This window comes from Canis lupus, chromosome 3 (assembly GCF_048164855.1).
Source record: "Canis lupus baileyi chromosome 3, mCanLup2.hap1, whole genome shotgun sequence".
Taxonomy (NCBI): Eukaryota; Metazoa; Chordata; class Mammalia; order Carnivora; family Canidae; genus Canis; species Canis lupus.
Window position 1 is genome coordinate 21,151,139 of NC_132840.1, and position 25,215 is coordinate 21,176,353.

Sequence of the window (25,215 nt, forward strand, 5' to 3'; positions counted from 1 at the left end):
CCTGCCGACATTATATAACCAATGTGTGAAGGAGTCAAGATTTTAATTCAGGCCCATGTTGACTCTGGGTTCTTCAAATGCCCCTAAATATAGCAGGGCCTGCTCAGCACTGTGGGGCCTGTAGTACTTACTGATCTTTTCCCTTTACCATCTATCTCCTTGTATTGAAATCATGTATAAATATCTCTGTGATTGAAAATTTGAAAAACTAGGTCCTATTTAATTTTAATGTTTTGTTCAAGCACCATTATGATAAAAATTAGACATCAACCACCATAAGACACCAGTGGGTTTTCTTTTCTTTTATTTTTTTTTAAAGATTTTATTTATTCATGAGAAACACAGAGAGGGGCAGAGACACAGGCAGAGAGAGAAGCAGGCTCCATGTAGGGAGCCTGATGTGAGACTCGATCCCAGGTCTCCAGGGTCACTCCCTGGGCCAAAGGCAGGTGCTCAACCACTGAGCCACCCAGGCGTCCCCAACACCAGTGGGTTTTCATATGCCTTTGTCTTCATCCACATGCAGATACAATTTTTCTGTTGTTGTAACCATAGCATGGATACAATATTATACTGTTTCCCCAGCTTTTTGTTATATAGTTTTTAAACATACAGAAAAGTTGAGAGTATTACTTTGATTCAATTGTTAACATTTGCCTCATTTACTTTCTATGTAGAGTTGCCTGTCTTTATACACTTTTTTGTTGAACCATTAAAAAAAAGTTTCACAGGCATTATGACATTCATTCCTAAATTCTTCAGACATTCTAACAATAAGAACATTCTCTCACATGTGCACACTATCATTACAATGACCATTGTGTACCATTACAATGACCAATAACTCACTGAACTCACCTATGGCTTGGAGATTTCTCTGATTGTCAAAAACACACCCATCAAGATCCCATCAAGATTCACCATTATATTTGGTTACATTTTTAGCTCTTTTATTTTAGAGCAATTTCCTCCCTCCCCTTGATATTTTTTCATGGTGTCCTATTTTTGAAAAGACCAGGCCCCTTGTCTTACAGAATGTAGCAATGGATCTTACTGTTGACCTTTGCTGCTTAGCGAAGGGTCTGGCAATAGTAGGCTCTCTGTGTAGGTTTTTTGAACAAGTGAAACCAACGATAAGGGGTGTGACTAATAATCACAGTAGCTACATTTTTTCTTTCTTTCTTTCTTTCTTTCTTTCTTTCTTTCTTTTCTTTCTTTCTTTCTTTCTTGGCTGGCTCTTTTGGCCAATTTGTTCACACTCATCTAACATCCCCACAGCAATCCTTTGAGCTGATACATTGCATTAGTCTCATTCGCAGGTGAGGAAAAGAAAGCTGAAGAAAGAGAAGTAACATGTCTGAAGTCACTCACCAGGAAAGGGGACCCAATCAGAAGGCAAACTGCGTGGTCAAGGAGGGAGCTCCGTGTTTCTGGGGTCAGTGACCGCAAAGTTGACCTGCCTGCATATGCGCAGGTAGGTGTGCAATAGGTGGCCCTTCCTGAGTGCTTGCTATTTGCCAGGCCCCTCACGCCGAGCTCTCGACGCGTGTTTTATTGGAATTTTCTGCACCGCCTGGCGATAGGCGTGGCGCAGAGTGGGCGCGCAAGGTTTGTGGAATGAGGAGTGACTAAAGGAATGAATGGACGGAAGGGTGTTCGGCACCCACAGGGGAGGGCGCCCGGTGGCCTTCGGCGCTCCCCTGGGAGACCCGGGTGCAGAGAGACCCTGCGGCTCCCGCCCCGGGCGAGCTCAGGTGGCGCCTCCAGGCTCCGGACGGTCCCGCGTCTCGCCCAGCACCCGGGTGGCCTCCCGGCAGGTGAGAACCCCGGGCCGGCCGGGCGCTGCGCGGTTATCAGCGCCGTCCCAGCCCCTCCGCCGCCCGGGGCCCCGGGCCCGAGGCCCCCAGCGCCCGGCCCGCCCGCTCCGCCGCGGGGCGCGGACTCGGTCCTCCAGGCCGGCTCCCGCCGCGCACGCCCACCTGTCGGCCGCGCATGCGCAGCACGCGCCCGGCGCGCCCGGCCTCCCCGCGCCCCGCGGCGCGCGGCCAGTGCGCAGGCGCGGCGGCCGATGCGAGTGTGTATGTGCGGGCGAGAAGATGGCGGCGGCGGGGGAAGCAGCGTGAGGAGTCGGACGAGCGCCGAGGCTCATTGAAACGGGCCGCCATGGCCCTCCGCAACCCGCAGGTAGCCGGCGGCCCGCGGCCCGGGCGGGAGCAGCCCCGGGCGTCGGCGGGCGGCGCGGGGGCGGGCGGGCGCGCCCTGCCCGGAGCGAGCGTGTGGGAGTGGGGGAGGGCGCCGGGACACGCTGCCCCGGACTAGGCCCCGGCCGCCCGCCGCCGCCCCGCCGCCCGCCGCCCCGCCGCCCCGCCGCCCCGCCGCCCGCCGCCCCGCCGCCCCGCCGCCCCGCGCGGAGCCCCGGGCGCCCGGGCCGGGGGGAGCGGCGGGGGCGGGCGCCGGGCCGCCCGCGGGGGGCGCCAAGGGGTTAACCCCGGGGGACCGCGCGGGAGCCGGGGGCGCGGAGGGGTCCCCGGGCGCCCCCAGGGAGGCGGCGGCGGCGGCGGCGGGGGGGGGGCGGCGGGGGGGGCGGGGGGCAGGGGGCAGGGCCGTGCGGGCGCGCGGCGGGACCCCGAGGCGTGGGCTGCCCCGGCCCCGGCCTCCGCCCCCGGCCCCCGCCCCGGCCGCGGGGGGCTGCCTGGCGGCCCTGGCGTGTGCGCCCCACTCGCCGAACAGCAGCCTTAGGTCACTGTTGCAGAGAGACCTGGAAATCGAGTCCCCGGGACGGTACTTTGACTCGCATCGGAGTGACATCTTTTGCACGAATCCATTTCAGCCCGGCTGACACCGAGGCGCCGAGTCACAGCCGCAGCTAAAGTTTAGGGGCCGATTCTAATAACGCCGTGGGGGGGAGCGCTGTCGGTGCGGACCTGAGCCCCCACCCCACCCCCCACCCCCCACCCCCGGTACAATTACTCAGGCGGTTATTATCTTTCTAGTTTGCACTACACCCCTGTTTTTTTTGTTTTTTGTTTTTTTGTTTTTTTTTTTTTTGACCGCTAATCCCTGGAAATGACTGCACTTCTTGCCCTCCTGGAGTGCTTTCGTGTTAAACATGGCAAAGTGAAACAAAGTAGCTCCTGGGAAACCTGGTGGCGGATACACACTAACCCTCCGTAAGCTGTTGGTTTTCCTCGCTCTTTTGGAAACGAAGTCGCTTTTAATAGCTGTTGTATGTAATTCATGTGTCGGGAAATGGTAAAACGCGAAAACCGTTTTTTTTTTTTTCTCTTTTCTTTTCTTTAAATGAGATCCTACAGGAGGCTGGAATTTTGTGAGATATTGATACTGCATTCCGCAGTAGAAGTTTCCCCCTTTAACTTTCTGTTCGCTCTCGTGCATCTACTTTTGTGAGTGTTTAGTATGGTTCTTTGCACACGCAGAAAGGGGCTTCGTGTTTGAATGATCTCTACACATGTATAATCGAGTTTCTCTTCTTAAGAGACTTAGTATTTGCCGTTGAAGTATTAACGTGAATAGTTTGTTAAAATTAGTGAGAACGGCTACAAGATTCATTGTGGACTAACGTGTAATATATTCATAGTGATTTTGGGAAACGAAGAAAGCATGTTTAGGGATAACTCATTCAGTCCATTGTTTCTTTTTTCTTTTTTTCCCCAAGATTTTATTTTTGTAAGTAGCGTCTGCACCCACCGTGGGGCTCGAACTCACAACCCTGGGGTCAAGAGTTGCAGGCTCCACTGCCTGAGCCCGCCGGGCGCCCCCAATTCAGCGCTTTGTTATAAGCACCCGTAACAATGCCAATTGATTGAAATGATAATTAGCACCGATAATACGTAAATTTATTTGTGATTTCGTTTTTGTTCATTGTCCTGGTACTTAACGTTTTATACTACGATATTGCCTACACAAGTCTTTAGAAGTTCAGTGGCAGAAGTCAGCCAAACATAAATGTTAGCAACTCTTTGAGTTTATTCTTTTGTTGGGTTTGTTTTTTAAGAATGATTTAACTGCTTTTAAGTTTTAGCATGGAGAACGTGGCAGAGGATTAGTTTGATTTCTCATAAGTTTGTTTTTAAAAGAATAGTAATGAAAACAAGTAATGACATCATGTGACAGGCTTTCATGATTGTGTCCTCCTTGAGTCAGGCTGAGCATTTTAAGAAATTTGCATCATTCAGTTACCTTCTGTCCTAAGGGTCCTGCAGCGTAAGTAGTCATTCATTCATTAATTCAACAAATAGTGATCACTTACCACCTGCTAAAGCACAGTGTTACAGGTATACTTGTTTACAATTGGGAGTAACAACCACAAATTAACAGTAAGGATTTTATATTAAAATTGATTTGTTACGGTTATAATTTTGAGAATTTATATAGAGTATATTCAGTTTCCATATTATTGATTGAACTCTGTTCCCTGGATTGAAGTGAACCAGTTCAGAACTTGGAAACATTTCTAATGCTGATAGCTTTCAACATTTTAACAGAGGATGAACTTTGACAATTGAAGTAAGTACATCTCTCATTTATGAATATATGTTGTCTGATGAAATGACTTGGGGTAATTAGTTTGAACTGAACGGTTCTTCCTTAAACCAGAAGAGATTTTTGTGGTCATTGAAGTTGTTTGTATAGTGAAATTTCCTCAACAGCGCCTCCTACCCGTCATTTGGCTCTCAGGTGGCTGCTCCTGTCCTGGTCCTCTGAAGCCAGCTCACTTCAGTCTTCATTACCTCGCAGTAGTGGAGCTCCTACATTTTATACTATGGAATTTCTTGGATCCAATTTACAGCATATGGCAAAGTGTTACTGTGTCGTTGAATATCTGTTTATAACTGACAGCTATATTAGTAATTCTCAAAAGATACATTTTTATCGGAGTCTCACATACTAAGCAGCTGAAGTAAATAAGATTATTTGAAATGCAGGATATTTGGAGATCTTGATTTTCCTTTGCATAGTAACAGCAAAATTCGAAACATGTCCTAAGACTAGATATGCCATTTAAAGTTTTGAGTTGATGGTCACCACAGTGTTTATAGAGGGTAGTGCAGATGAGGGGTATCTAGGGCCCTGCTCATGCTCTTGATCCCATCTTGTTGGGACCACTGTTTACTGAAATGACAGTGAATGCTGAGCGGACCTGCCTCACTCCAAATTCATCTCCAGAGCAAAAGTTAGGACATCCATTCCAGTGCACTTTTATTTGGAACCTGTGTGATTTCAATAGTGTTCATGTACGAAAACTGAAAGGAGGAAAGGATGACAAGGTTTAGTTATTATTTAAGGACAAACCTAGTGGCATTTACTTTGTGCCATGTTCACAGTGTAATATTCAGGTAAATGCGAAAGATGGTATCATCTCTACTTGAATTATTAATTACATCAAAGATCATTTTTGTGTTTTTACTGATTTCAAACGTGTGAGTATTTGCTCTTAGTGGATCTGGTTTTTCAAGTGGATTATTAAAGGTGGTAGCTGAGGACACTTCTTACTGATAATATACTACAGTATGAGAAATTGTAGGAAGAGCTTGCTTTTGGATTTGTAATTAGACTGTTATATTTCTATTTACTGCCTCCCATGCAAGAATCACAGTGGCACAAAACAGATAAATCTGTTTGCAATGGAATTTATTGGCCTTGGGCCATTGGATTACTGTCATTTGTCACTTTCATGCTACTTCAGCAGTGTAGATGTTCATTTCCAAAGACTTACATGTGCTTGGATTGCAGTTTGCCTGTTTATTGAAGTGATCTCCCCCAGAGGTCTTTATGTGACCATTTCTGTCACTACAGGCTGGATTAAGAACTAGTGTAGGCAACATAAAGGTAGCCCGTGGGGTATGTTCATAATATTTGTTTCCAGGATCAGACATTGTAGAGCCCATCGTAAACCTGAATGTGTATCTTCAAAATGTAGACTTTTCATGAGCTGGTGATTTTTCTATTTGGAAGCTCCTCGGTCGTGACCCCATTCCAGCAGAAGACCTTAGAAATCAGAAGCTGTTGGCCAGTAACTCCATTCTGCCCTCTGTCTTGACATACAGTTCTCCTGTTGTCCTCTCCTGGGAATAGAGTAGGTGAGGTGCAGAGAAGATAGAGGTATGGGTTAAGGCTGGGGGAGAGTAATGTAGTGCAGAGAGGATTAGAGCATATTTTCCCAGAGTTTCCTTTTCTGTCTTACTGGAAAATTGTTAGATGGTAGTGTGCATATAGTGTTAACCCAGTGCCTGCCACCAAGTGTCCACCCTCATGCTGACTACTCTTGTGATCCATTGGCCCCTCACTTTTGGTTGTCTGCAGTTTTATTGGTTGTCATTCTTCAGATTCTTAATTTATGTTTTTTTGGATCGGCCTGAGGGACATTACCTAAACCTACCCTGTCTGATTCAAGAGTCTCTTAACTGGTGTGCTACAGGTAAAAGTATGTCCTAGTAGAAAGGCCGGGTAACCCCACTCTTGTACATTTGGTACTTGATTTTTACATCTTTTTCCCCCTCCCTCCATCTTTTTCTTTCTTTCTTTCTTTCTTTCTTTCTTTCTTTCTTTCTTTCTTTCTTTCTTTATTTATTTATTTATTTATTTATTTATTTATTTTTACATTTGTTTTATTTAAGTTTGATTTGCCAACATATAGTATAACATCAAGTGCCCTCCTCAGTGCCCGTCACGCAGTTTCCTCCCTCTTTCTTTCTCCCTTTCTTTCTTATCATCTATGATGGTAGCAGATTTTGTTTCCGCATTTGTCCCTGTTTTTTGAGAAAAAGTTTTTTGGGGTGCTTGGTGCAGTTGGTTAGACGTCTGACTTGAATTCAGCTCAGGTCATGATCTCAGGGTCATGAGAGCGTGTCCTGCATTTCCTCTTTCCGCATGGAGTCTGCTGGAAATTCTCTCTCTCCCTCTCCCACTCATGCTGTGTCTCTGTCTGTCTTTCAGAATCTTTGAAAAAGAAAAATTTTTCGTCTCTCTGTACTGTGTGCAGACAAATTGCTGATTGGGGTGGGAAGGGTGAAATGCCTTGAATGGTGCACCTCCTGGAGCTGTCCTTTCGAGATGAAACCTGCTGGTTGTGCTAGAATTGGTAGTGACAGCTTTCCAGACCATTTTCTCTATTTCGTTCTCCTCACTATCCACAAAAACAGTTTTGCACTAATCTGAGTACATGTCAAAAATACTGGTTTGTAAAATGTATCAAATAAAGCTAGATATCTTTATAAGTTACATTTGCAAGACATAGACCTTGTGAAATGAAACTGCTCAAGAGCATTTAAGATAACTCTGTGTAGAAAATTTTGATTTACCTTTTGGTCTGATGGGTTACAGTCTACATTGTTTACTTGTTCTCACATAAATATGACGTCTTTTGCCCTGGATATAATGAGTGCATTTTAAGTTTTATTATATTCATTTAAATTTAGTTAGGACCATATAACTTGTGAATTTATTTGGTATTCTAATAACTGTTAGGATTTCGAGTGTTTTTTTTTTTTTTGAGTTTTCTTATTTGAGACATTTTATAACTGGAGGAGTGAAGCAGTGCTTCTCGAGAGACTTTTATGTCATTAAAGTACTCTCCTTGTTCTTTCTGAAAGTCTTATTTTTTTTTTCCTTTTGATAGGACATGTTGAAGCTTTAAAGGAAATAGAAGAGTATTTGACAGTAAAAATTAATTCTAGAGGTTTTTTTTTTTTTTTTCTTTTTAAGATTTTATTTATTTCAGGGCAGTCCCGGTGGCTTAGCGGTTTAGCGCCGCCTTCAGCCCGAGGTGGATCCTGGAGACCCGGGATCGAGTCCCACGTCGGGCTCCCTGCATGGAGCCTGCTTCTCCCTCTGCCTGTGTCTCTGCCTCTCTCTCTGTCTCCACGTCTCTCATGAATAAATAAATAAAATCTTTTTTTAATTTTTATTTTTTAATTTATTTCAGAGGGAGAGAGCCAGAGTGAGTGTGTGTGGGAGAGCACAAGAGCAGGGGCAGGGAGAAGCAAACTCCCTGCTGAGCAGGGAGCTACACGGGGTTTGATCCCAGGACGGTTCATGACCTGAGCCAAAGGCAGTTGCTTAACTGACTGAGCCACCCGGGCATCCCTATTCTGGAGTTTTTTGAGAATCTTGCCCAGTGTTGTAAAGTATGTCTCTCGATAGTTTAAGTAGTAATTCCACTTTAGATGGCTGCCAAGATGGGTATACTTATTTGAGACCTGAAATTAGGCTAAGTAGATCCCATAGTTGGACAAGGAAGAACATAATAATAAAACATTAAATATTGCAATATTTAAGCATTTGAGAAATGTTGTGCAGTGCATAAGCTTCATGGTTTATAAAGTGCCGTAGCTTGTTTGATCCTTATGGCTACTATGCAGTATGTTATTGTCATCACCATTTTACGAATGAGTGAAGTGAGACCCTGGCAGCTTGTGACTTGAAGTCCCATGGCTGTTAAGTGCGTGATCAGGGGCTTGCAGGCAGGATGCTTTGTTTTTTTCTGCTTTGCCAAACTGCTTTTCTACAAGAGACTGGTAAAGGCATAGTGCTTCACATGGTGACTTTGCCGTAACACTTCCTCAATGAAGGTTTACGGAATGAGTGAATGCATGAAATAAAAATTGAACTGTTTGAAGATGTTCTTTATTTATTTTGAGAGAAAGAGAGAGGATGTATGCACACGAGTAGGGCGAGTGGTAGTGGAAGAAACAGACTTCATGCTTAGCATGGAGCCCAATGCCAGGTTTGATCCCAGGACCCTGAAATCATGACCTGAGTTGAAATCAAGAGCTGATGTTCAAAAGACTGAGCCACCCAGACGCGTGCCCCCCCACCCCCCATTGAAACATTTAAAGATTGCAATCTTACTAAGAGTTAAAAATATGTTACTCATTACTAAATTGTGTGTGTGGCGTGTCCTTGTTGATTTTTTTTTTTAAACACAAACTACAGGGGTGTTTGGATGGTGAAGTCAGGTAAGCATCTGATGGCTTGATTTTTGGCTCAGGTCATGATCCCTGGGTCCTGGGTTTGAGCTGCTTGTTGGTCTCTGCACTCAGTATGGAGTCTGCCTCTCCCTGTCACTCTGCCTTAATCTTCATTCATGCACTCTTCCTCTATCTCTCAAATAAAGAAATAAAAATAAGCACAAACTATAGGGGGCATCTGGGTGGCTCAGTGGTTGAGCATCTGCCTTTGGCTCCGGTTGAGTCCTGCATCGGGCTCTCTGCAGGGAGCCTGCTTCTCTCTCTGCCTCTATTTCTCTCATGAATAAATAATCTTTTTTTTTTTTTTAGGATTTTATTTATTTATTTATTTATGAGAGACACACAGAGAGAGGCACAGACCTAGGCAGAGGGAGACTCAGGCTTCAAGCAGGAAGCCCGATGTCGGACTCAGTCCTGGGACTCTGGGATCGTGCCCTGAGCTGAAGACAGACGCTCAATCAGTTGAGCCACCCAGGTGTCCCAAATAAAATCTTTTTTTTTTTTTCCAAATAAAATCTTAAAAAAAAAAAAATAGACACAAACTACAGATGTGCTCTTTCTAAAACATATGAACAACCCAGAAGTATTGAAAGTAAAAAGTAGAAGTCATATTCTTTCTGGCCCTTAATGCTCAGTTTGATACATGTCTTTCATGCTTTTTTCTGCTGTGTGTTTTTGTTGTTATTCCATTGTATGATCTGTTTAATCAGCTCACTCAGGTCACTGAGCTGAACCTTTGGAGCAAATCTTGTTTTAAAATTATTGAAGGCATCTCTTCAAGCATACTGAGATTAATGAAACATATTTTGGAGGTTAAAATATACTGAGAACTGTGGAAGTGCCCTAGAAATTTCTGAGTAATAAAATGCCCACTTAAAAAAAAAAGATTATTTATTTGTTTGTTTGGAAGAGAGCACAAACAGGGGGAACAACAGAGGGAGAGGGAGAAGCAGGCTCCCTGCTGCATAGGGAGTCTGATGTGGGCAGGACTCAGGGATCATGACCTGAGCCAAAGGCAGATGCTTAACCCACTCAGCCACCCAGATGCCCCAAACACTTTAAAAAAAAAAAAAGTTATTTTGAAGAATTCAAACCCTCAGTTACAGCAGCCATGCCATCTAGTTTTTATATAGTAAATTGAGAGGATGAGTGAATAGTGGGGGAATTGGTGGTTAACTTGGGTTTTCCCCTATCTTCTACTAAAATCAGGTTTTCTTCTCTTTCCCTTTGTTTTAATCAAAGCACTACAATGGCAGAAAGTAAAACACTCCCATTGCCCACCTCAGGTCCCTCTCCCCAGAGACAACCACATTCAACCACTTCTGACTCTAATAAAATGCAGAATCAGGTCTTCCAAGGGTAGCACTCTGTATCATTTGGAATTAATTTGTAGGCTATCAGACACTTTTATTCAGAACCACATATAAAGGTCTTTGTATCTTTTGTGATTGTTCAAACAAAAATTTTTGGTGCCTGGGCATTAGGAATATGGAGCTGAAGGGAGTTGCTGTGCTTTAGAAAAAGTTCACAGAGTAGTAGAGGGGAGAGAGACAGGCTAATTGGTGAATCCTGATTTAGGGGGGTAGTTCCTGTAACAAGTGTGAAGAACATTGTCAAAACTTTCATTCATTCAGCAAATAGTTATTGAGTGGCTTCTGTGTACCAGGCACAGAGGACGGGGTGACAAGCAAAAACAGGCATTGTCCCTCCTACCAGGGAGCTTACTGTCTGGTGAGGGAGAGTTGCTGAACAGATAATCACAGTAATGCATGTGTCATTCCAAGCTGAGAAGCACGTCCCAAAGGAAGGGGACACGGTGTGTTGGCATGGCCTGGGGAAGTCAAGAAAGTATTTCCCTGGAAGTGGTGCCTTAGCAGAGATGGACAGTGTGAGACAGTGCAGACGGCCTGTGCACTGGCCCTGTGGCTACAGGGAGTTCAGAGCACTTAAGAGAACTCCAAGAAAGCCTATATATGCAGAGCTTAGTGCTGGAGAGGAGAGGCACACCTGGGTCTGTCCAGCCTGGTAGGCTTTCTTAGGTGATAATGTCTTTATCTTGAGAAAAACATGGAAGGAGGGAATCATGCAGTATGTAGGCATGGACCATATAATCACGTTGCAGTGTGTGCTCACTCTTTGACCGCCCTGTGCAGAATAGATTTGTTATAATGGGGTCACAGTGGCCATTGGAAGATCACATAGGAGGATTTCTGGATTTTGGTTTAGGGGAGAGTGCAGTGGAGAGAGTGCATGATTCAAGAGATGTTTAGATGTAAGATGGATTGAACAGGAGAATGTAACTGAGTGTCAGGGGAAGCTGGGAAGATATCTCTTCTTAAAAGGTGACATTTGGGCAGAGAAGCATGAGGACAAAGGCCTATGGGAGAGTGAGCGTGCAGAGGAAGAAGTCTCAAAATCTGAGGCACATTTGGGGACCCAGGAGAGGTTTGTGGCTGGAGTGATGTGTAGGGTGAAGTGGTGGGGCAGGAGTCAGGAGAGGTGAAGGGCCCTGAGAGAGTCCAAGGTGAAGACTGCCTTTAATCTTGTAAGCAGCTGGAGGTCTTTGGGAGCCCACAGTTTTTTTGTAATAAAACCACAGGTTTTAAAAAGTGGTAGTACCAGGTTGTGTTAGCATTGCTTGGTGGAGCTGGTTTCCAGGGGGCTAGTTGAGGTACTTCATGGGCTGTCAAAGGACTATATAACTCACTCTTTTGGCTGTCCTCCAGATCTGGGAATGTATTCTCTGTTCACTTCAGCACCCCAGGCATCTTAAACCCCAAAACTTTGAGGGAAAAAAGTAGGGGATTCTTTTGGGGACATCTGAGGTGGATTAATGCAAGGCAAGTAGCTCTTGACTGTCCTTAGTGATAATTGGATAGATTTGTTAGAAAAGGCCATTTGGGGCCACTAGTCCCTTTATTTTTTTGGGGGGGCGGGGGAGCAGGCACCTATAAGAACAAGTATTTGTTCCTTTGTTAAATCCTAGGAAATAAAATAGAAGAAAGACATGTCACCCATGGTGTCCCACAACCCCGAGGTGACTTCTGAGGTTAATAATTTGAAAAGCTTCCCTTTGGTCCTTTTTATCACAGATATTAGAAATTTGGAATAATTTTATTTTACAGTATTTTCTTAGGTTGTGACCCTTGATCATAGTTTTGTCGTGTGGGAATCATCTTGCACCTTGATGGCCATCAAGACCTCCTGGGTATAGGGCTTCTTGTGGGTAGGCCCCCAGATCTGGGTTTTAGGCAGTTCTCCCTGGATACTGCAGCTACCCTCAGGTTTCAGAGCCACCACATGGCTTTATTTCCAGCTTGTTTCACTTAACCTGTTGAGCACTTTAACCATGATGAGGATTAACTAAATCATATTTTGGATACAAATTTTTAACTTGTCTAGGTTAGATGTGAACAATAACAAAGATACATGTATGTACCCTGCTGTGAGAGGCGCTATTACTTAATTTTAGCACTGAGTGGAATGAGTTGTGGGAAAAGAACCAGCATGAGCAGCCTGAAAATTTTACCCTTTAGAAGGTCTGTCACATTGGGTTTTCAGACTGAGATTTCTGATTAATTCCATTTCAGCAGCATTTGTCCAGCTCTTGCTGTATGCCGGTGCCTGTATTGGGGTTTGTACATTATAAAACACAATTACAAAAAATATCTAAGTACAGATACATTCCCCAGAGCCATAGAGATGCCCTGTGTGTGGCCACTCTACTCTTGTGTTGCAGGTAGGACCTAGTGGTGGACAGTGTGGGAGCGGCCCAGACTTCAGCATGGCTCATTCGAATGTGACATGACCATTGATGTCCTAGAGAGCTGGGATGAAACTTTTTTTTTTCTTTTTTTAAAAACAGATTTTATTTATTTATGTATATAGAGAGTGTGCACAAAAGTGGGTGGAGGGGCAGAGAGAGAGGGAGAAACAGACTCCCCGTTGAACAGGGAGCCTGACTGGGAGCTTGATGCCAGAACTGTGGGATCATGACCTCAGCTGGAGGCAGACGCTTAACTCACTGAGCCACCCAGGCGCCCCTGGGATGAACTTTCTAATTCATCCTGAAGCCTGACTGTAGTCAGAGAAATGAGGTACAGTATTAAATCAATTTGTTTTTTAAAATTCTTGCCCTTAAAATAAATAAATAAATAAATAAATAAATAAATAAATAAATAAATAAATAAATAAAATTCTTGCCCTTTTTTGTTGCTGGTCATAGGTTTCTCAGTTTAGGAAATCCTTGCCCCCAGTTTTCACAAACATGTTCAAAAAATTATTTATTTATTTATTTATTTATTTATTTATTTGTTTATTTAATTTATTTTTTAAAAAGATTTTGTTTATTCATGAGAGACCCGGAGAGAGAGGCAGAGACATAGGCAGAAGGAGAAGCAGGCTCTTTTTTTCCCTCCCTTTAAGGTGTGCACTTTATTGAACTGGCCTCAAGTCAGTGTACTGGTAAGCCCTGGATGCCTCCATGCCTCAGCCCCACTCCCAGGGAGACCAAAAGCCTTCATAAATTGGGGGGACAAAAAACGGGGGCCGTGATGGCAGACCATTCAAAATAAAAAAGAACAACTATTAAGGCGAAGATTAAAAAAAATTGGACTACATAATTTACACAAAAGGAATTCTATCACCCTCCCCTGTGTGGACTCGGGTGAGGACAGGCCATTCTCTGCAGGGAGAAATGGGGTGGCTTTTGGGAAGGCAAAGGACTTCCTGTAACAAAACATCTCAGATATTTGGAATGACTATTAAAAAAAAAAAAAAAAAGAACAATGTACAATCAATGTCCTCGCCACATTGTAGAACTTTGGGGATGCTCGCTCCAACCCACTGCTGTCACCTTCACCATTCCAGTTTTGAAATCCTGAGTCAAGTGCCAAAACAAAACAAAACAAATAAAAATAAAAAATCCAAAAACAAAAATTAAAAAAAAAAAAAAAGCCATGCCAATCTCATCTTGGTTTCTGCGCAAGTTAGGTTTTGTCAAGAAAGGGTGTAACACAACTAAAGTAACAGTCTGCCTAGAAGCATTTGTGGTGAACGATGGAGGGGCTGGACTCGTCGTATTCCTGCTTGCTGATCCACATCTGCTGGAAGGTGGACAGTGAGGCCAGGATGGAGCCCCCAATCCACACAGAGTACTTGTGCTCAGGGGGTGCGATGATCTTGATCTTCATTGTGCTGGGTGCCAGGGCAGTGATCTGCACCCTGTCAGCGATGCCGGGGTACATGGTGGTCCCACCAGACAGCACTGTGTTGGCATAGAGGTCCTTGCGGATGTCGATGTCACACTTCATGATGGAGTTGAAGGTAGTTTCATGGATGCCACAGGATTCCATGCCCAGGAAGGAAGGCTGGAAGAGAGCCTCTGGGCAGCGGAACCGCTTGTTGCCAATAGTGATGACCTGCCTGTCGGGCAGCTCATAGCTCTTCTCCAGGGAGGAGCTGGAGGCTGCGGTGGCCATCTCCTGCTCGAAGTCCAGGGCCACATAACACAGCTTCTCCTTGATGTCACGCATGATTTCCACTCGGCAGTGGTGGTGAAGCTGTAGCCACACTCCATGAGGATCTTCATGAGGTCAGGTCCCAGCCAGCCAGGTCCAGATGCAAGATGGCATGGGGGAGGGGGCATACCCCTCATAGATGAGCACTGTGTGGGTGACCCCATCACTGGAGTCCATCACGATGCCAGTGGTGTGGCCAGAGGCATACAGGGACAGCACAGCCTGGATGGCCATGTACATGGCTGGGGTGTTGAAAGTCTTGAACATGATCTGGGTCATCTTCTCACAGTTGCTCTGGGGGTTCAGGGGGGCCTAGGTCAGCAGCACCGGATGCTCCTCGGGGGCCATGCGCAGCTCGTTGTAGAAGGTGTGGTGCCAGATCTTCTCCATGTCGTCCCAGTTGGTGACGATGCCATGCTCGATGGGATACTCAGGGTTAGGATGCCCCTCTTGCTCTGGGCCTCATCGCCCACGTAGGAGTCCTTCTGGCCCATGCCGACCATCATGCCCTAGTGCTGGGGGCGTCCCACAATGGAGGGGAAGACGGCCTGGGTGGGGAGCTCTTTGAGGGAAGCCTGATGTGGGGCTCAGGACCATGCCCCGAGCCAGAGGCAGACGCTCGACCACTGAGCCACCCAGGTGTCCCAATAATTACTTTTTTAAAAAAAAGATTTTAGGGGGATCCCTGGGTGGCGCAGCGGTTTGGCGCCTGCCTTTGGCCCAGGGCGCGATCCTGGAGACCCGGGATCGAATCCCACGTCGGGCTCCCGGTGCATGGAGCCTGCTTCTCCCTCTGCCTGTGTCTCTGCCTCTCTCTCTCTCACTGTGTGCCTATCATAAATAAATAAATTAATTTAAAAAAAAAAAAGATTTTATTTATTCACTTATTTTAGAGAGAGACAGACAGACTGGCTGAGGAAGGGGCAGAGAGCAAGGGAGAGAATCTCAAGCAGACTACACACAGATGTTGGAGCCCAAAGCAGGACTTGATTGCAGGACCCCAAGATCATGACCTGGGCCAAAATCAAGACAGATACTCAACCAACTAAGCCACCCAGACATCCCTGAAGTAATTACTCTTGGTTCGGCCTTCTTATTGAACACTTGGTTTTCCTGTGCAGCAACTGTACATTATGGGTTAAGTGCCACAAATTTTGAATTTTAAAATTTAACTTGACTAGTGTTCAGTGAGAAAGATAAGAGAAAGGTGTTGTTTTGTTTGGATCAAGAAGCATTCTGTATAGTTATGGCTGAAAGCTTAGCTGACTATAACTTGAACTTCATACACAATGACACTGTAGCAATATCCTAGCAGTGACTAGTCTTGGACACAGAATTACCACAGCTGAGTTTGGAAAGAGTTGGCCTCTTATCCCATAGCACATGTTGAACAAATAGGCTTTCTTTCTAAGGTAGACAGAAAGTAAAATACATTGTCATTTTATCTCTTTGATATTGATTCTTTTGGCTGCAACATAGATCTGAATTAGTTTTGTTAATTAGTCCTTCACTTTCCTATGAAAAAGGAAAGGAATGCCCTGTGTGTAATGTGCGCAGTGAGCTTTGGGGCCCCTGTGAACTTTGATTCTGTAGATGCCCTCCCTGTCTTTCCTCTGAGAGTCAGCTATTGATGGAAGGAAGCCTGTAGCATTCTGGGCCCTCCATGGGCGCTGTGCCCAGAGAGGGCCCTGCCTGGTGGAGTGAACACCACACACATGGTTGTCTAACTAGAGCCCTGGTGGGTGTTTTTGAAGTAATCATAAGGATCCTGGGGGTGATCTGGTGGCCCAGGAAGTCTTTCTTGAGGTCTGGTCTTCTCCAGCACCTCCATTGTCAGCACAGCATCTTGCTTCCACAGTGTGTGCAGTGAATAAGTTAGTTGAGGGAGGGACCTGTTGGAGGAAACAATAAAGAAAATACTTGTTGTCATTCAGTTTGTTCAGGACCCGCATATGGGTTTGTTTTGGTGTTTCTCATTCTGGAAATGAAGATTAGGATCACAGTGTGCAGAACCCTGAGGGACAGATTTCATCCTCCGTAGAAATACCTTGTAGTAATGAGATCTGAATAAGAAAGATAGGCTGCCCATGAAGTATTCAGATTGATTATAATTTCTTCATTAAGAATGAGTGGGTGAGGGGCCCCTGGGTGGCTCAGTCGGTTGAGCATCTGCCTTTGGCTCAGGTGATCCCAGGGTCCTGGGATCGAGTGCCTCTGCATTGGGCTTTTTGCTCAGCAGGGAGCCTGACTTTGCCTCTGTTGCTCCCCCTGCTTGTGTGCACACACACTCTCTCTCTCTGTCAAGTAAATAAAATCTTTAAAAAAAGAAAGAAAGAAAGAAAGAAAAGAAAGAAAGAAAAGAAAAGAAAAGAAAAGAAAAGAAAGAAAACGAAGGAGTTGGTGGAGCACCTGGCTGTCTCATTGGTGGAGCCTCTGACTCAACCTCAGGGTTGTAAGTTCAAGCCTCATATTGGGTATAGAGTTTACTTTAAAACAAAACAAAACAAAAACAAAGAATGCATGGGTGACCTCTAAGCTTCTTTTAAGGTTTTTGATGTTCTCTGTTCTCTTTATCTCTGTTGTATATAGTTTCTTAAATCCAGGTGACTGACCTGTGTATCAGATAATAAGGTTTCATTTTCTGGGTTGTTTCTCAATAAATGTAATCCTGAGATCAGAGGACAGTTATTGACTCCAATACAGTGCTTTCAGCCTTCCTCTCCCATGCCCTGTTAGTAGGCCATGGCAGCCATCACTTGTTGACCTGGTCAGAGTAAATGCCTTTAATTCCCCCAATTCTCAAGAGCTAAAGAGCTGTCAGCCTTCCCAGGTAGAGAGCCTAATTGTATGTAAGAGATGAGGATAATCACTGATACACCCCCAGGGCCTAGAGCATGATCAGTGCTCAATAAGTATGTATTGATGAAAAAATTGGTGAAAGATACAGGACAGTCCATTTATTGAGCAAGTTCACAGTTGAACGTGGGAGAGACTAATCAACTGTTAAAATCCAGAGTAAATAATTCTTTTTTTTTTTAATTTTTATTTATTTATGATAGTCCCACAGAGAGAGAGAGAGAGAGAGAGAGAGAGAGAGAGAGAGGCAGAGACATAGGCAGAGGGAGAAGCAGGCTCCATGCACTGGGAGCCCGATGTGGGATTCGATCCCGGGTCTCCAGGATCGTGCCCTGGGCCAAAGGCAGGCGCCAAACCGCTGTGCCACCCAGGGATCCCAGAGTAAATAATTCTGCAGGTTTGTTGGGAAAATGGTTGGTAAAGTGACTGAGTTCTATGGTTTGAGAAATCAGCCAGCCAGAGAGAAGGCCACTGGTGCAAGAGACCCAGTGTGCACAGCTATGCAGAAGAGCGCAGAGAGCGCTGCGGCCTGGGCTGTTGATGGGAGGTCTTGGCTGATGAGTCTGGAAAGGTAGGTAAGTGCAAAACCCTGAGCTCTTATATGCTCTGCTGGAGCCTTTTCTTCTGAAGAGTTGTGGAAGGCTGTTCCTAAGGACCAAAATCACATTCCCATTTAATTTTAATTTCAATTTTTTAAAAGATTTTATTTATTCATTAGTGTGTGGGTGCACACGCCCAAGTTGGGGGTAGTGGCAGAGGAAGAGGGAGAAGCAGACTGCTCGTTGAGCAGAGAGCCCGAGGCAGGGCTCTATCCCAGGGCTCCAGGATCTTGATCTGAGGTGAAGGCAGATGCTTCACAACTTAGCCACCCAGGCACCTCTAATGTTTGGATTTTATTTTATTTATTTATTTTTTTTATTTTTTATTTTTTTTAAAGATTTTATTTTTTTAATTTTTATTTATTTATAATAGTCACACAGAGAGAGAGGCAGAGACACAGGCAGAGGGAGAAGCAGGCTCCATGCACCTGGAGCCCGACGTGGGATTCGATCCTGGGTCTTCAGGATCACACCCTGGGCCAAAGGCAGGCGCCAAACCGCTGCGCCACCCAGGGATCCCTAATGTTTGGATTTTAAAACTGCATACTGATTTGATCAGGGGCAAGTGGGAGTGATCTTACTTTCTATGAATCCCCTGGTTGCAGCTACTGAACTTGGAACAAGACTTTTATCTCCTTCATTGCTCACTTCATTCGTGTCTTAGGATGCCTTTGATAACATGTAAAAGAAAGGCCAGCCCTGACTGGCTTGCACCATACACGAGAGATGAGTAGTGGCTCATGGAACTAGAAATCCCAGAAGGAGGCCAGGCTTTAGGGATGGTCTGCTGAATCAGTGTCTTTGAGGACCTGGTTTCTTCTCACTTGTGTTGTGTCAGCATTTTCCTAAGGCTGGTTCTCCTCCAAATGACACAACGGTCACAGCAGTTGCAGGCTTCACAGTAGTGTCCAGCCTGCACCATGTCAACCAGAACAAGAGAGTATGTGTATGTTCCAGAGTTTTTGTGTCTTGGGGTTGGTGCCCTTTTGATCCACCCTTGAACCAAGCACTGGGGGCAGGGGTGGGTGGCATGCCAGGTCGGGCTCCTCTTTAGAGCTGGGAGTGGGTGTGTGTCAGTTTTCTGAGCTGGGTAACCACTCACCAACAGGGGAGGAGGAAAATGAACTTTCAGAGGATGGCTGCAGAGTCCTTTACAGTCCCATCCGGGAGCATCATTCTTTCCCACTCTCCTTTTCCAGGTTTGTCAGTTCCTCCTCTTCCTGGACTTCTGTGACTTTTTTCTTGGCAAGTCATCCTGTACAGTCTAATGGCATTCTACTGTATTTCAGTCTTCCTTTAATTTTATTGTACCATAACTGTTTAGGTAAATATCAATATATATTTACCAGATTCTAAGTATTGTGCTTAAACACTTAAGTGGTTAGGATCCAGAACTTGAAAAGACACAAGGAGATCATAATTCATTTCCAGAGACATAGAGGTGAATGAGCAATTACCATGAGATGTGATGTTGCTTTGACAGAAATAAGGAGTTGGGAATACTTCCCTGAGGAGGTGTTGCCTGTGTTGACCCTTGACAGGCAAGCAGTAGTCACAGCAGTGGGGGAAGAGGAAGCTGCTTGCGTGAAGGCATCAGGCCAGGAGAATAACTGGGGTTTTAGATGCACAACAAGATGAGGCTAGATTGTTTAGGCAAGGATGGCCATTATACCAGGCTAAAGAGTTTAGATTCCATCTCTATATACTGTACAATTAGAAATTGACCATACATCCTGGTTTTACACCTGTTGTTCCAGAATAATTAATGTGATTTTTAACAAATATTTTATTTATTTATTCACAAGAGATACACAGAGGTAGAGACATAGGCAGAGGGAGAATCAGGCTCCATCCAGGAAGCCTGATGTGGGACTCAATCCCAGTACTCTGGGATCACGTCCTGAGCCAAAGGCAGATGCTCAACCGCTGAGCCAATGCTGAGGCATCCCAATTAATGTGATTGTTTTACTTGAACTGTGCCTCCAGTTTGGATGATAAATGGTCACCTGACTTAAAGCAGTTGTTCAGAGCCATGTGATAGCAGTGTACAGGATGCAGTACTTATCTGGGATTACATGAAATATAGCATACTTCTCAAACCTAAATTACAGAAAAAATCAGCTGGGGATCTTTTTGATGGCACATTTAGCTGCAGTAGGTCTGGGGTGGGGGTTGAGAGCTGCATAAGCCCTTGAGTAGTGCCACTGTTGCTGGCCTGGGGATCACCCTTTGAGTAGGAGGGTAGTATAGGACATTAGGAGTGTCAGAGGGTCTCTGAGGTCCTTAGAATCATACGCCAAAATGTGGGTGTGTGCCTTCTTCAGGCTGTGGGCCTAATTTGCTTACATCAGATTCTCAGGGAATCTGCTACCACCCTAAAACAGTTAGAAGTCACTGCCTTTTAGAAATAATGTAATGATGAAATGACATCTATATATTAGATGTCTTTAATGAAGTGCCTACCTCGTGAGAGTAATTCAGAATGCATTCTTCCTTCCCTCCCACTTCTCCCCCGGCCAAGTTCTTTGAGGCAGGAAATGTTGCTTAAACATTTAAAACAACTTTTTAATATTTATTATACTGTTAGCGATCAAGAGACATCTATTTGGTTTGATGACGAACTCTGTTAGGACCGTTAGCCATTCTGACAGCATTTGAGGGTCCTCTTAGGTGTCAAGTATTTTATTAGGTATTTAGAGGTTGCTGTTTACTCTTGCAGATCGCCAGGCTTGGAGGGAGGGTCATCAGGGCTTAGGGTGGATAGTAAAAGAAAACGGCAGGATTGAGGGTGGCTCAGTCAGTAAAGCATCTGCCTTCAGGTCAAGTCATGGTCCTGGGGTCCTGGGATCAAGCCCTGCATTGGACTCCCTGCTCTGTGGGGAGTCTGCTTCTCCCTCTCCTTCTGCTACTCCCCCTGCTTGTACACTGTCGTGCTCTCTCTGTCAAATAAATAGATAAAATCTTAAAAAAAAAAAAGAGAGAAACAGCAGGATTGAAAAGATGAATCTATTTTTATAATAATATTATTGAGATATAATGTATGTTCAAAAAGTTCTCTTGCGTTTGATTCATTGAGATACTGTTCTCTGCGACTCAGTCGTGTGGGATATCAGTAGGCATCAATCAATTAGAATGCTTCTTTCACTTTATGTAGTTGCCATGTTTTTGCCAAATAGAGCTTTCTGAACATTTGATATTTTGTTGATGTGTCCCAGAAATTTGGGATGGAAACCGTACGTAATTTAAGATAATCTTCAAAGTTTCTCATCTAGGAGGTTGGCAGAACAATGAAGTGTGTTTTTTGGCATAAGCATAGAAGCTGGTTTTGAGAAAATAATGGACCTTTTGAGTTTAAGGTTAAACAAGAATATAAGAGTGAAAGTATTGTGGGGTTAGCAGCCTGAAAAATGGAGCTGGAATATGATTGAACAATTCACACTGAAGATGTGAATTTGGACTTCAAAACAGTTGAAGCTGAGAGAGCAGGAGAGCTTCTTGTGGGGGATATTGATGGGCCACCCCAAAGGAGAGGAGCAAGGGGTTTGAAGCAGAGTCCAGTCTTGCAGGGTGCAGGATCCACTGACAGAAAACGTGTGTGTGAGAGAGCTCTCGATTTTAACAGATTGATGGTTGATCTAGCTGGATGTATAAAAGGATGCTGGATTGGATGGGAGGTTATTTCTGAAAAAGAGTGTTGGAGGTGAGTGTTAGATTTCGGTTAGTTTAGAGCAAATGGGAAATGAGCTCAGTTATAAAGATTGTTTTTGTGGAAAAGACACGTCTAAAAAGTTGCATGGCGGGTGCTCCTGGGTGGGTCAGTTGGTTGAGCATTCATCTCTTGGTTTCAGTTCAGGTCTTGATCTCGGGTTCTTGAGATCAAGCCCCATGTAGGGCTCTGCACTTGACAAGGAGTCTGCTTGATTCCTCCTGATCATGTGTGCACTTGTGTGCGCGCATGCTCTCTCTCTCTCTCTCTCTCTCTCTCTTTCAGATAAATAAATAAAAATCTTTAGGAAGTTGCATGGGAGTGGAAGTTTTTTACCAAATTATTTCCAGTTGCATGATAGTTTTCTTCTGATTGACATTTAGCTTTGTTACCTTTAAGTTGTCTGTGGTTAGTAAACCTTTATAAGCACTAAAAGAGTCCCCATTTTATTATTTAATTTATTAATTAGCAATAATTGCGCCTCGGATAAACCTCATTGGCTATGATACTGCCACTGCGCAAAGCTTACTTAATTTTTAAAAATATTCGTGTGAGAGAGCATGAGCGGGGAGGTGGGCAGAGGGAGAGAGAGAAGCATACTCTCCTGAGCAGGGAGCCTGATGCAGGCCTCCATCCCAGGACCCTGGGATCATGACCTGAGCAGAAGGCAGACGCTTAACCTACTAAGCCCTTGAGGCTCCCCAAGAGTTCCCACTTTAAAAATATCTGCCCTGAATGTTGTTCATCAAGCAGTAGGTCCTTTTATAAAGTGAATAATAGTCTCAAATGGTTTCATAGTTGTTTCTGTCTGGCTTGGGAGCAGAACTGAGTATGAAGCAGTTCTGCTCACCTATCCTCCTGTTTGCTTTTCTCTCCCACCTCTTGATTGCCTATAGTGGTAGAGCTTTTTCTTAGGTCAAGGGAACACCCCTACACAGTGATTCTGAACCCTAAGTGCTCATCAGAATTACACAGGAAGCATTTAAAATGTTGCCTGAAGCCTTGGGATCCCCTTACCCCCATGAACCCTGAAAATTTTCAGGTATAGCCTGAGGATCCTCGGGTGGTTCTAGGGGTAGCAGGGGCTGAGAACCACTGCCATAGGCCATTAACCTGCCTCACTGACTCTGCTTCCCTGTTAGATGAGCCCCACCAGCGGTTGGTTTTCTGCTTCTATGGAGAACAGATTATTGTGAGCTCTTTGGGTGAAATACCTCTTTTCCAGGATACTCAAGTTTCAAGCTGCACATATTTACAACAAGGGGGACTTGCTGAAGCCTCAAGTTTAGTTTACTCTAATAAAAGATCTTTAGGGGCTGCTGGGTGGCTTGTTAAGTGTCCAGCTCTTGGTTTTGGCTCAGGTTGTGATTCCAGGGTCATAAGATCAAGCCCCACTTTGGGCACTATGCTCAGTGCAGAGTCTGCTTGCGATTTTTTTCTTCCACTCCCACTCATATGTGCTCTCTCTCTCAAATAAATAAATCTTTTAAAAAATATTTTAAATCATAACATGAACTTAAATACATAATTCGGTCTGTTGTTTCGGTTGGTAAAGTAAACCATTTCTGCATAGTTGCAGTCTTGTTTTCAGCAGATTAGGTGGAAGTAAAGCCGAAAAAGCAAGCAGTGGACTCGGCTGGCCTTAGCTGACAGCACCTATTCTTGTGTTCTTGTATTTTCAGCAGATCATAATTTAGCAGCTTTTACTGCTTGGACCAACTCTTCTAAGTAACTTGGTTGTCATTAACACAACCAAAACAACTCATTAAGGGGAGCATTCTGTATTTCCTCCCTCTGGATGTATGGGATACAGGGGGATACGTTAGGCAGTCCTAGATCTTACAAAATGCTTAAGAAACCATTGGCAATGGCTAGCAAATTAGAAGAAAATCATTTATGTAGTAACACTACTTTTTCCCAAATGTGTTTAAACTTGAAGCTCTGGTTTAGTGATGTACTTTCCTTTCTGGCAGGTGGCCTTCAGTAGCCGAGCTTCTGTTGGTTTAGTTCCAGCATATTTCATTAAGTAAAAAAATCCTGTAGAACAGATGCACTTACAAGTTTCTGCCCATGTAGCACTCTGTTTAATGAAACACTCCAGGTTTGACTCAGTGTTATTGGCAGTAATTGTCTGTGTATGGTGTGGGGTTTGAGTAGGTGGCTGGGGGATCTAGGCAGTAGAACGGCCAAGCCAGACCAGAACAATCTGAGGTATAGTGATGGAGGAACTACAAGAGTGGGCAGCAAAATACAGATGGGTGATGGTATATTTTCCCAGTAAGAGTCTTTGGACCAAGGAACATGAAATCTTTAAAAAAAATCCTGATGTGTGGATGTTTACAAAAGGAGTGTTTAAGAATTCTGCTTATGTAAGTGAAAGATTAATACTGTGGTCCCTGGTCTTCAGGAGCTGCTTTTATAGTACAGCTGCCTTATCCTCCTTAGTTGTAGATGTGCGCTGATTGTGCATTGATTTTAAAAAATCATTTTGAGGTGTAGTTTAATACAATAAGTGTACTCATTTTAAGTTTTCAGTTTGAGTTTTGATAAACACCTGCCGAGGGAACTACCAGCACAAACTGTTGCCCAGAAAGCTCCCTCGTGCCCCCTGCCAGGAGTCTTCACCCTGTCTGAGGGTGAACCGAGGCATTACTGATCTGCTTCCTGTCAGTCGAGGCTATTCTCCTTTTCTAGAATTTTATTTAGGTGCAGTTCTACGGGGTGTACTCTTCTCTCTGGCTTCTCTCACTCTGCATAACATTTTGAGATTCATCCGTCCTGAAAGAATTCTCTCCCTTTTGTTACGGAGTAGTATTTCATTATATGGATGTGCCAAGTTCTCTCTTTAGCTCTTGACGAATGTTTGCTGTTTGGGTGTTTGTGAGATTGAAGCTGTGGTCTTCAGTCATATGCAAGTCTTTGATGGACATGGTTTTTCACTTCATGTGGGTTAATAACTACCTGGAAGTGGAATTGTTGGGTCATGTGGTAAGTGTGTGTTTTATTTTATAGGAAACTACCAAGTTTCTTCAAAGTGGCTATGTTGTTGACACATGCATCAGCAATCATGAGAACGCCCCTTCCTCTGTATCTTCACCAGCACTTGGTGTTTATCAGTCTTGGTAATTTTATTGTGCATCAATTTTAAAAGGGAAGAATTTTTTGTCCACATTTATGACAGAAAAGGGACACTGCAGATAGGTCATTCTTAGTGAAATACATTTTTTTTTCTTAAAGTTTAAGCCAGAAAGAGAGAGGGACAGTAAAGACTGAGAGTCCCCTCTTCACACTGGACACAGGTGATTTATTTGGTAGGCAAGGATAGTAATACTGCCCTAATCCTTTCTGATCACGTCCATGGTGTGTTTTGGTGTGTTTTACCCTTTTTTTTTTTTCTTTCTGGATTTAAAATGGGAACGTTCATTTTTCTTTAGTTGGAGAGGCCACATGATAATTGTGAATGGTTTTCCTCTAGGTTAAAATATATGCCTTTAAAAAAAAAAGATTTATTCATTTATTCATCAGAGACAGAGAGAGAGAGAGGC

General features: G+C 44.4%; 1 protein-coding gene and 2 pseudogenes across 2 annotated transcripts in view; 1 reads left to right on the top strand and 2 right to left on the bottom strand.

Moving 5' to 3' along the window:
* Positions 1 to 2,024: 2,024 nt before the first annotated feature.
* USP10 (ubiquitin specific peptidase 10) overlaps positions 2,025 to 25,215 on the top strand; it is a 73,037-nt gene continuing 49,846 nt past the window's right edge. For both annotated transcript variants that reach the window (XM_072819485.1, XM_072819486.1), the window contains exon 1: positions 2,025 to 2,184. In XM_072819485.1, coding sequence (XP_072675586.1) covers positions 2,164 to 2,184 — 21 coding nt within the window. In that variant the 5' untranslated portion in view covers positions 2,025 to 2,163. The remainder of the gene's footprint in view (positions 2,185 to 25,215) is intronic.
* LOC140629986 (actin, cytoplasmic 2-like) lies at positions 13,950 to 15,012 on the bottom strand (annotated as a pseudogene).
* On the bottom strand, positions 22,078 to 22,196 carry LOC140631338 (U4 spliceosomal RNA; annotated as a pseudogene).